At 31.0% G+C, this 13,345-nt stretch overlaps 1 protein-coding gene across 1 annotated transcript; it reads right to left on the minus strand.

The window, feature by feature from the left end:
* Positions 1-11,435: 11,435 nt before the first annotated feature.
* LOC130958019 (zinc finger protein STOP1 homolog) lies at positions 11,436-12,973 on the minus strand. Its single transcript, XM_057884894.1, has one exon. It carries the CDS (start codon positions 12,703-12,705, stop codon positions 11,707-11,709), a length of 999 nt encoding a protein of 332 aa, XP_057740877.1. The 5' UTR covers positions 12,706-12,973; the 3' UTR covers positions 11,436-11,706.
* Between the last annotated feature and the right edge of the window lie 372 nt (positions 12,974-13,345).

Raw genomic sequence — 13,345 nt, forward strand, 5'->3', positions numbered from 1 at the left:
TGACCTCCTCATTTCCATTTTCCGCTCAAGCTTTTCTTGATTATTATTATTATTTTTGTTATTATTCCTGAATTTGACACCACAATCTTCATTATTCTCATCATTTTCTTTGGTGAATCTTTCTTCTCCGACGTCTTTGTCTTCGTCTTCGTCTTCGGCTAGCAAATGCGGCAGTGGATAACCCTCCAAGTCTCTTCGTTCCCATTCTTCAATATCCATGGCGCATTCTCCGCCATAACTTGCGCCTGCCATTGCCAACGCTTCTAAGGAAACCATCATTGTCACTTGGATTGTTCGTTGCTAAGATTTCAGTATTTCAATTCAAAAAGGTGAAAAGGCTAACGCAAACTATTGTTAACTATTCAGAATGGTTTGCCTCCAATTGATGATCGAAGATGCTTATATGTTTGTGTTGTAAGTTATAATGATTGCTTCCTATAACAAATTACTTATATATATATATATATATATATATATATATTATGAATACATGTCACGTGATGAGTGTGTAGAATTCAAATGAGGAAGTTCCGTTATTATTAATTGACTGTAGTATTGTTCAAATTAGAGGAAATGCTGAAATACACTCGTGAGCATGTACAGTTAGATAATCTATTGTTTCTCTTATGAGAAAGTATAAGGAGTCAATGGCCTAAGCGTAAAATGTGTATAATGGAGGTTTATAAAATATTAGAGATATGATCACTAATATTACATTGTCCTGTCAGGTTATGTTTTTGGGACGAATAGTTTATGACGTGGTATTAGAGTTCTAGATCCGGAAGGTCAAGAATTTGACCCTTGGTGAATCCCAAAATAGCCATCGGCTCCCTAGGTACACATTGTATGTTTAGGCCATTGGCTCCCTAGCAGTACCCTTTTTAAATAAAAATTAGTTTTGTGAGGATTTTATTTGTATTTTGTGGGGGATTTTAAACCTTCACAAAATTATTTTCAATAATATAGCTAATTACTTCCACTACTATCACTATCTTCTTCATCCTCATTATTATCGCTCCTACTTCTATTATTTTTATTGATTTATCATCATCATTATCTCCTCTATCGTCATCATCACTAATACCAATATTATCATCATTAAAATTTTCTTTTTTCATTTCTTATTCGATTTATTTTTTCTTTTAAAAAGTATTTGTATTAAAATTACTATTTTTTTTTGTGGCATCATTTTTATTGATAATTTTTCTTCACTTAACCACCATTGGTAAAGAAATTTTTCAAAAACAAACTTATTAATAATTTGTGGAGATTTAAAACCCCCACAAAATACAAATAAAACCCCCACAAAATCAATTTTTATTATTATTTAAATATTTTTTTAATAGAAAAATCGTGTTGTCCCAAAATAAAAAGGTTGAGGGTCGAAGTGTCCCTTTTTTTTAGACAGGAATCGCTTTGTCCTTTGTAAAAATAGACAAAGATCGAATTGAGTGTTTACTCATAATTTATTAGACAATGACAAACTTTTAAATAGAATTTAAATCTACAACAGATTAATTCTTGATTAGTTATATTAGAGTATAATATAAAAAAAAGATAAAATAAAATATTTATACATAACTTTTACTTTATATATTTTTCTCCCGTTATTAGTTTTTTCTGGGTCCATCCTTAGTTATGCTGATAATTTAATGCTTAATATTAGCATTGTGTTAAAGAAAACTGAATTAAGAACAAAAAAAATCACAATTAATAAATTTAAAAATTAAATTGAATATTATGTCATTATTTAAATATATACTTTGTAAATGATTTTAAATGGATATACTTATTATATTTCATTCATTATGTATTAAAAGAAATCAGGATTTTTTTTTTGGGTACCGATGATGAAAGGACATAACTAATAGATATATACATTAAAGATGTAAGAAAAAAAAAGGTCAGGCAACAATTTTTTTTAGGATAAAATATATTTTTCATCCTTTAAATTTGATAAAAGTTTTAAAAATATCTTTAAATTTTATTTTATTTTAGTTTTGTCTTAAAAAATTTTTATTTACATCAAATATATTTCTAATGGCTAATTTTTTAAAAATTTAAGACCAATTCAACAATAATTTCATAAAAAAACTCTCAACATAAACAAATCAATCATAATTTTTATATATTATTGTTAGATTAATATTAAAATTTTAAAAATTTAGTCATCAAAGATATATTTAATGCAAATAAAAAATTTAAAAAAAAATAAAATAAAACTTAAAAATATTTTTAAAATTTTGTAAAATTTAAAAATATATATATATTTTTTACTTTTTTTATTATGAATGTTATGTTTATGTCGTGAAGAATCACGTGAACAAGTTAAGCCAAGGATAAAGGTAGTGAGTGGTGATTGGTGATGATTGAAGCAGTGATGCAATCGCAAACCAAATAAGATCATATATAGATGGCGTCATATTTTTTCTTCTTAATGTGATCTGATTTTATGGTTAAAACACTTAAATAAAATAAGAAACTACCAATATTAGTCAATAATTCTAAAATGAAAAATGTTATGTATATATTTATGTAAATAGAATTGATTTAATTCGAATTATAAATTTTGGTACTAAATCGAATCAATTTGATTCGAATTAGTAGAGTTATTGATAAATCAAAGTTATTTGATTTAAATTACTAAGGATTGATATTCAAAATATAACCTATGATAATAGTAAATCAAATCAACTAGATTCGATTTACATAAATCAAAAATCTAGTTGATTCGATTTATTACTGAACAACTCATATATAGTTAATCGAATCAGTTTAATTCAATTTAGTACTGATACAGATTATTGACATTTACTGCTGTTAAGTTAATTGTATTAACTTTAAAACATAAATGTCAATAAAAAAAATACCTCCATTTGGATTTAAATAAAATATCAAAAAAATCAAAACGAATAAGAATAAAAATTCAATTTTTGTGTTTTAGTTCAAATTCTTCCATACAATCTATATTTTTATAAACTTATAAATTTAAAACAGAACAATAAACGATTTTTAAAATTTCACTAAATATCATTATTTGACTCATTAGCATCCAAAGAATCATTATAAAGTATAGTCCTTTAAAATGACATAGGAGTTAAAATTTGAATTTTTTTTAGAATAAAAAAAAATAATTATACAATATAAAAAGACTAACTATATTTATACAATATATAATTTAAAACTTTAAATGTATTATTTCTCAAAAGTTTAAATATATTTATACAATACATAAATTTAAAATTTAAAATTTAGAGTTTCTCAATTAAATTATAATCTTTTTGTTTATCTATTTATTAGATGATAAAAAGTCTAATTAAATTATTTATGATAATATATATATATATAATATATATATATATATATATATATATTAATGTTAAAATATAAAAGTTTATAGTAATCTTTTATATATAATTTTATTAGAGAATATTAAATCATAATTAATTATTTTACTTAGGTATAGATTATATTTATATTATTTGAGTCTTTCATGCATTTTTAATAAGTTGAGATTGAATTTTACAAATAGACTTATATTAACTAGTCAAGACCTCATATAAATTTAATTTTTGACAATCAAATTTAAACTTGATCTAATTCAACTTAATTCAATTTACTATCAGACCTATTCATGAGTCACAAGTATATGTAACCATCTTTTAAGTTTTTGCTCCTAATAAATTTAGAATAATATTACATGTACAATTTTTTTAATCAATTAAATCTAATTAAATTAGTTTAACATAAAAAAACATTCTTACTACTCTCACTCACCTAATTATACAAACTTTGTTATTTAATTTTGGTTAGGCTTAATTCAAAAAAAAATCTTTTACATATAATATTTTTCAAAAAAAAACTCAAATAACGTGTGTGTGAATTATGTACTTCTTGTTTTGCTACTGCATTTTTTTTATATTTCTTCTTCCTTTATTGTCCTTGTCTTGATTCTGCTATTGCATATATTTTTATTTCTTCTTTTTTCATATTTTTTCTTTTTTTTTGTGTGTGTGTTTTTTTTAAAGAGTAAAAAAAGAAGAAACAAGATAAAAAAAAAGAAAAAATAAAACAGAAAAACATAAAAACTTTTGTTAATAAATATAAATTCTAGTTGCATAACACATAAATTATTTTAAATTATATAAATTTTTAGTTAAATAATAAAAAAGAAAACACATGAATTTTAGTTGTAATAAAAGTATAAAACACATAAATTGTTTTGATCTGTTCAATTTTTAGTTAAATGATACAAAGTAATAACACAAATTTTAGTTAATAATAACATAGAAATGTAAGTTAAATAATACTGAAATTCATTTGAATTTTGTAGTTTTCTTAGATGAATAACGCAAAAGAAAATAAAACACATAAATTTTAATTTAAAAAATAAAGAAATTTTAGTCAAAAGATATAGAAATTTTAGTTACATAACATAGAAATGTAATTTAAATAACACAAAAATATAAATTAAATTTCTGTATTTATCACCGTACCACACAATTTATGTGTTTATTGTTAATTTATTTTTTTGTTTTCTCCCTTTGTTTCTATTTAAAAAATTGTTTTTACTTTCAAAAATGTTCCTGTTCTTATCACTACAATATTTTTTATTTATTGTCAATAAAGTATTTTTTTAATATTTCTTTTCATAAAGTTGTTCTTACCTTTAAAAAAAATTATACGTTTATTATCACAAAATTCTATATTTCAGAGTTCTATTTGAGAGTTTATCATTGGTTAATGAGTTAATGTGTATATAAAGCGAGATTCTAATCATCAATACTTGTTTAAACATACTAGTGAGTTAACTACTAAATCAACCCAAATTGTTAATAGTCTTAATACTTAATTAGAATTTTTTTTTTGTCGATAGATTGAACAACCCCCAAGTTACACACTCACACACACCACACCCACACACACGAATTAGACTTGACTATAAAAAAAAAAAGACCTTTTTTGGTACAATAAAATGAGATGCTTTGTTTTTTTGGACGTTAAAAAAACTGAGATGTTCAACTGTCATTTTCCTTGTATTATTATTGCTGACCAACTAACATTGAACTCAAATCTGGATTTTTGCAGTAGGCCCACATTGTGAGATGCCCTTTTTGCTGGCCTTGCAGTGCCTCATTAAGAACTTTAATTTCTAGATCGAATTGAAAGAAAAAGGGCTGATTTCCACTCGTAAATCCAAGCACCATGGAACCTTTTTTCATTCTTCATTTCTGGCATTAATAACTTCATTATGCATCGACCAAGAAAAAAAAAAACTTCATTATGCTATACCAAAAAAAAAGGCAAAGTATACTTTTTATACCTTAAGTTTGGTAAAAATTTTAAAAATATCTCTAAATTTTATTTTGTTTTATTTCAAAAGTTTTCGATGTATCAAATATACCATTGACAGCTAAATTTTCAAAAATTTAAGACCAATTTAACAATAATGCATGAAAATTATACTTGATTTGTTTGTATTGAAGGTTGTTCTTATGAAATTGTTGTTGAATTGGTCTTAAAGTTTTTGAAAAATTAATCGTCAGGAGTATATTTGATGTAAATCGAAAGCTTTTGAGACAAAATTGAAACAAAATAAAACTTAAGAGTATTTTTAAAACTTTTGTCAAATTTTAGAGACAAAAAAATATTTTACCAAAAAAAACTTCATTATGCAAGAATGTTTCCTAGTAAAACACCATTTCTTAATAAAAGGAATATGTTCCTGCATAGTGAGCCTCATAGGGCGTATAACTCGTCCTGTCTAGAGTTGAATTTTTCTTTGTCTAAGAAGGATGGATTATATGTTGGTTCCAAGAGAATTGGCGGTGATATGTACCAACAAAGACACTCAGACGCTTAAGTAAGAGTAAGAGATGAGTGTAGTGTGTATTCAGAGATTTGTATTTTATAGAGTGTGAATTACGAGTGAACGTATTCTAAGAAGTTACCTCTATTGAGCTATTCTTTAGATAACTGCTCATAACATTCTATGCTTTCTCTCACCAAGTCGGCCCTAATTCTTCGTATATAAAAGATACTCGTATTTATCCAAAGTAATGAGGAGGTAAGCGTGTTAACGTGTTTTTGTGTTTCGCTAATTTATAAGGCTTTTTGTGTTAACGTATACCCTTATATGATATGCCACATACACCTTAATGAACCTCGTCCATGACGAGTTTAGCGTCGGCCTCACTCAAACATTTGAGCAATGGTTTTGTGAATCCTTGCCTATATAACTCGACCCCAATCAGTGTTAAAAAAACTTGATTTTCTTTCGAACTAGCATGTATTTTTGAGGTTTTCTGGTACGTTTCCAGTGTTTAAGTATTGAATAAATGGTGTTCGCTAATCTATTTCTTGTGTGACACTCAGGACAGATGTTAGTATAACATTGGACTCATTTAGCGCTAGTTGCAATAAGCTTGACAAATGAGTTTGATTCCTGGTAATTGCTAGTTTGGATAAAATATTAGTTCAAGAATTTTGTTTCCGAGGTATATGTGATATTTCAAATTTCAAAAACAAGAGACAAGATTGTTAACAATATGCAAATATTTTTTTAACAGTGTATCTTTTATTTAGAAATTACCAGTTATCTATTGTACTACTAGGAGTGAGTCGCACTTGACACTTATATGACCTATACTGAGACTTTGAGCTAATTTGAAACCAGCTATAAGTGTTTCATACTTTACTTGATTGTTACTGGTATTGAAGGTGAATTGTAGGGATTGTTCCACAACTGTTCCTTTGTTATCTTCAAGTAGCACTCCAGCTCCAAAACCTTACATGTTTGAAGCTTCATTGATGCATAACGTCTATGTTACATTGGTGGGAGTTAAATTATGGAGGGTTAGTTTTGCTATGAAGTCAGCCAAGGCTTGGAATTTTAAGGAACCTCAAGCTAGATATTGAATGTCGTATTCTAAGAGTTTAATAGACCACTTGATTAGTCTTTCGGTGAGCTCATGTTTATCATAATTAGCCTTAATGGATGCTCTATTTGGACTATGATAGTGTAACTTTGGAAGTCATGTCTAAGACGTCTGGCAGTTGTTATAAGGGCTAGAACTAACTTTTCTAACTTTGGGTATATGAGTTTAGCATTCTAGAGTGACTTACTTACAAAGTAGACCGATTGTTGCACTTTATCTATCTTAGTGATTAGGACAGAACTAACAGTATAGTCAGTAACTGATAAATATAGGTATAAGGGTTTGCCATGTTCCAGTCTTTGGAGAATTGAGAGATGAAGATAGTATGGCTTTAAATTCGGTGAAGGCTTGCTCGCAGGCTTCTATCCATGTGAACTCTTTCTGTTTTCTTAAGGTCTTGAAAAACTGATGTTATCAGTGGACTATCCGAGGTAAGAAATGTGATAATGCTGTTAGTCAACCAGTGAGTTGTTGGACTTCCTTAACTGATTGAGGACTTCTCATTTTCAAGATTGCTTTACATTTTTGTGGATTCTATACCTCAGCAAGTTAACATGAAGCCTAAAAACTTTCCTTCATGACTTCGAAAGCATATTTTTTGGATTCAGGTTCATGTTGTATAGTTTGAATTGTTGAAAGATTTCTTCAAGGTCGTTAGTATGGATGCCCCTGGGCTTAGTCTTTATTACCATGTCATCTATATATATACCCCTATATTTCGTCTGATTTGTTAGTGAAGATCTTGTCCATAAGCCTTTGATATGTAGCACCTACATTTTTGTACCCAAATGGCATAATCTTGTAACAGAAATTACCATAGTCAATGATAAAGCAGTCTTATCCCGGTTAGCTAAATACATAAGTATTTGGTTATAACCAGAATAAGCGTCCATTAAATTTAAATATTGAAATCTAGATGAACTATCAACTCATTTATCATTACAGGGTAAATGATATGCATCTTTTGGGTAGGCATTGTTAAGGTTAGTGAAGTCCACACACATCCTCCATTTGTCATTGTGTTCTTTGAGCATGACTACATTTGTTAACTAACTTATGAATCATATTTCTTTTAGAAACTCGACATGAAGTAGTTTTTTAATTTCTTCCATGGATGCTTTCTTTTTATCCGTGCCAAGGTGTCTCTTCTTCTGGACTATAGGTCAGATTGAAGGATTGAGTGCTAGCTTGTGGCTAATGACACTCGAGTCTATTCCAGACATGTTTGTTGGGGTCCAAACAAACAAGTCCATATTTTGTCGCAGCAAGTCAATCAATTGTTCCCTATCTGGTCCATGTAGTGCATCTCCCATGTAAGTGAATTTGTTTTTATCCTCTGTTAGTATTATTTTGGTTAAGGTGTCTCTTGGTATAAGTTGGTCTTGTATGTTTGATTTGGGATCAAGCTTTGCAACAGGAGGTAAGTGCTCCAAGTTATAGACTGCATGCATGTACTGTTGCTTAGGTTGCTTTGGGGGGGGGGTTTCTTCAGCTTGCATTATAGCATTGACGAGCTTCCTTCTGGTCGGCGTGAACTATCACAATTATATTGTCTTGAATTAAAAACTTGACACGAAAGTGTATAATAAAAATAATAGCACCAAATGTATTTAAAGAAGGTCTTCCTAAGATAATATTATATAGGATTTGGCAGTCCATAACTAAATACTATATATCTAGGGTTTTACAATTTGGGTATTCACTTAATATTGTTTGCAACCACATATGATCACGTATTGGAACTCGCTCACCTGATAAACCTAGCAGTTCACCTATTAATGGTTGCAAGGCCTTATCACTTAATTTTATTTTTTAGAATGTGGAGTAGAAAATGACATTTGCACAGCTTCCTGGTCTAGAAGCACCTTTCGTACCAATAGGTCTCCCACCTGGAGTGATATAACTACTAGGTTGTCCAAGTTTTTGTCCATCGCTTTGAAATCTGATAGTTTGAATGTTATCTCTAGAATAGCCAATTTCGTGGTGGAAGTTGGGTCGAACCCAATTACTGACAGCATGGCCATGTACGACCTTTTTCTAACAGATCTGCTACTACCTCCACCTACAAAGCCGTTAAAAATACAATTAATAACACCACGCGATTTTGTGGGGTTTTCGGTTACCTTCCCTTTGTCTCTATAATTGCCATTTGTAGTTGATGGTTGGCCAAGTTTTGCCATTTTTCTACGCTGCTCCTGTCCATCAATATATTTGTTCGAAAGGCCTTGCCGACCTAATTTCTCGAGAAGGTCTTTCGCTATAACACAGTTATCTGTGGTATGTTTGTATTTCTAATGAAAAGTGCAAGACTTGGATTTATCCACATATTTCTGATATTGGTAGGTCCTTGCTTTGTTTGGAGGTTTGATAAACTAGGAGTGTAGGATGTCTTTGATTATGTCCTCCCTTTTAGTATTGACGGGTGTGTACATGTCAAACTTTGGAGTTAATTTGAATGACTTCCGCCCGTTATTATTTTGGTTTTTGTTTCATCTGTCGTCGTCTCAGTTTGAGGTTGGCCTTTTTGCTTTCCGAACTTGTTGGAGTTCTTCTATCTCAATTTGGTCTGCTGTCTTCTCTCGAAACTTGGCTAATGTCTTTGGTTTCATTACTGCTATAGTCACTTGGAATTTTTCAGGACGATGCGCATATAGGTGGAGTTGAGGTTTGGAATCTCTAGGCCACTTTAGAAAATCTTGTCATGTAGTCTTTGAGGCTTTCATGTTGTCCTTGCTTGATGGTGTTGAGGTAATCAGAATCATGCACATAAATTTTGGACACTACAAAATTATTGACAAATAGGTCAGTGAACTCATCAAAACTTGATATTGAACCTGCAGGTAAACTAGAAAACCAAATCAAGATAGCACCATCCAAAAAAGTAGGAAACAAATGACAAAATATTGGATTAGATGGACCATTCAATAATGTCATGGAATGAAATTTTGTAACGTGGATATTGCGGTCGCCGATCCCATCATAAGGCTTTAACGTTGTTGGCAAGGTAAAATTTTTGGGCATCTAGAAGATGATTTCTTTTGAGAAAGGGTTTGTCCTTTTTGTTATTTTTGTTGGGGTGACTACTACCGCGATTTTGACTTCCGAGGCATAATAATCAACATTGTCGCCACTATAGCTAGTAATTCGGCTTGAGTGAAAGGAGGAGGAAGTAGGTTCTACTCTTCCGCTAACGATTAAAAACCTGCAAGAAAAGGTGATAGTAGGAGGGGGTTAGATTAAACTTGGCCTACAGTTGGCGCCAAATGTTCCTATGTAATAAGTCTCGTAGGGTGCATAACTCGTCTTATTCAGGGTTGAGCTCGTCTTCACCTGAGAAGGATGAAGTATATACCTTGGCTCTAAGAGGTCTGGCGGCAGTGGACACCTGTAAAAGTACTCTGACACTCAAATAAGTAAGAGTAAGATATGAGTATAATATGGATTCAAAATGAATAATGTACCTCTCTGCATAGTTAGGGTTTGTATTTTATAGAATGTGAATTACGGGTGAACGTGTTTTAAGAACTTACCTCTGTTAACCTATTCTTTAGGTAGATGTTCATAATATTCTATGTTTTCTTTCTCCAAGTTAGTCCTGGTTCTTCATATACAACGGATATTCTTATTTATGTGAAATAATAAGAAGTTAGGTGTGTTATCGTATGTTTGTACTTTGCCGAATTAAAAAACTTTCTGTAGTCAAGATATAAGTAACGAATTAGAATATATTTAAGAATATTCTTCTTCTTTTAATAACAAAAATATAGGTTAAATTTTTTTTAAGTATAAATAATTAAGTACAAACTTAAAATAAAACAATTTATTTTTAAATGAAACTATAAAAAATAATTATCTGTTTACGTATTTTCATATTAGCATTATCCAAATATATGTATTATTATATTAGTATTATTCAAGGCTGATATTATCATATTAGCAAAATTAATTATTTTTTAAATTTTTTAAATGAATAATTTTTCAAAAGATCAAACTAAATAGATAAATATATAATTGAATAATTATATAAACAATTTTAATATATTAAAATTATACTCTAATTTTTATATTGATTTTACTAAGAAACTAATTCGGAATAAAACCAACTTCAATCAACTAGTTATTAGAAAATGAGTCTGATAAAAAAAAAAATTATGATCTTAATTTTTTAAATTTTAAAATAAAAAATAAAATGAATTAGCTTAGTTAGTTGGCCTCCTAATTTTTTTATATATTATATATATCCTGACAGTCTGACACCCTCTTTCCAACATTATATGAACAAGAGTGAAAACTTCTGTTTCTGAGCAACAAAACACACCCTACCACTGCCAAACACAATTTTTTCCCGCTCCGACAATATCCTTTTCTGCCATGGTCCACTATACCTTTACCATTAATCTTGTACTTACATAAACAGCCAAGAATCGCCCAGAGTCAAAACCTTAGGTTAATTACACTAATTGCATATACACAGAGAGGCTGATGAGAGGCAAAGAGTACCAACAAAAAAAAAGATACTTGTATACTAATATGCACACAAATGCATATAACTTGCCATGTTCCTAGTTCCTACTATTAATCCCAACCATGGCACATTAACATCCAAGCATCATCACTCCTCAAGTAATGGCATTCAATTAAATGGAATTTCAAAAATCATATCTGAAATAAAAAAATATAACTCAAAATCTAAACAAGTGTATCAAAATTACATATATGCAAAATCTATACTATATATCCTATTAATTAATATTCTATGAAAAAACAGTTAAATTAAGGGAAACCCTAAAGAGCTCAAATCACCCAAATCATCAAAAAAGCCATCAGGCAAATCACTAAAATGATCACTATCATCATCTTCCTGCACATGCTTGCCCTTATTATCGTCTTCAAGCAAGGGTACATGCCCTTCAAACAAAGCAATGTGCCCAAAAAGTTTATCCTTTCTTGAGAACGTGGTCCCACAAGAGCACTTCCACTTCGACTCTCCGCAATTCTTCATGTGGCTCTTCAGATCAGAGAGCACCGAAAAGCTCTTCTTATGGCACCGCGTGCACGAATACATCTTCGGGCAGTGGCTTCTCTTGAAGTGATTCTTCACACACACCATCGATTTCAGCGGCCTGAACCGCCGGTGGTTCTTGTTCCTGTTGCATCCCTCGAACGGGCACGAGAACCGGCTGCGCACGGCTGCGGACGACGAATTCTCCGGCTTCGCGAGTGCCTCCGGTGTCTTGAACTGGTTCCCGTGTGCGCGCATATGCATGCGCAGATTCGCATCTCGCCGGAACCCTTTCCCGCAGATCTCGCAGAAGTGAAGGTGCTCCGCGAGGATCTCCACGGCGTCGAGCTCCACGATCTCGTCGCTATCGGCGAACTCATCGGTTGCGGTGTCCTCGTCCGGCGGCTCGATTTTCAGATCCGACGCGCGTTTGAGTTTCTCGACACTGGCTGATAGGTCAACCCTAGGTAACGGCGGCGCGGCGGCGGGAGTGGAACCCGGCGAGTGGAAGGTTTTAGAGTAGGAGACGAGGGCGGAGGCGTTGGCGATGCTTTGGTGGATGGCGGAGGCGATTTGATCGGAGACGGCGGCGGATTGGTCGCCGGAGAGAGGGTTGTTGGAGGTGATGGATTCCGATAAAAAGCGATGGAGGGAATCGAGTCGGGTTCGGATCTGTTCGAGGTTACGGAACGGAAGTTGTGGATCCGAATTGGAATTCGGATCCGGAGAATTCGGATCCTCAGACTGATTTATGGGATTGGACATATTCAACGGCGTTGAAAAAAAGAAAAAAGAAAGGAAGATAGGAAAAGGTATGGTGATTGTTAGAGAGTGAGGTTATTAGATTAGTGTTGGAAACAAATAAGATGGAATAACGAAGTTGGTGACGTTGTTGAGCACTTGAGCGTTTAAATTGGGTATAAAATATAATTCTTTTCTCTTACTATGTTATTTCTGGGAAATGAAAGGATAACAACCAAATAGGGTTGGCACGTGTGGTTTTGTTTACGTGTACTACAGCTATAGTTCAGAGGAGGCTACCCCGGAGACCGCAGTACTGCTAGCTTTTGCTGACTTAATGAATTTGATTTCGGAATAAATTCAAATGAGTGTGTTTTTAGGTTAAAATTTTTAGATATCAATCATTTTAACGTGAAATACGATAATATTTGATAAAATTTGATGGTAGTATAAAATGTAATTGATATTTTATAAAAAAATTATTTTTGATGTTTTGTAAATAAATATTATTTTAATTATACAATAACAACAATAAATTAAAATCTTGTTCCATTAGGCAAAACCAGCTACATGAATCAAACGATATCATTGTGTTTTGTCATGTATTATATCTATAAAAAGACTATTTACATGTAGATCTCGTTTGACCACTTCATAAATGGTC

This window comes from Arachis stenosperma, chromosome 10 (genome assembly GCF_014773155.1).
Source record: "Arachis stenosperma cultivar V10309 chromosome 10, arast.V10309.gnm1.PFL2, whole genome shotgun sequence".
NCBI lineage: Eukaryota > Viridiplantae > Streptophyta > Magnoliopsida > Fabales > Fabaceae > Arachis > Arachis stenosperma.

Excerpts from the sequence above, each read along its gene's own strand:
- LOC130958019 (XM_057884894.1), bottom strand. The coding sequence starts at position 12,705 with ATGTCCAATCCCATAAATCAGTCTGAGGATCCGAATTCTCCGGATCCG.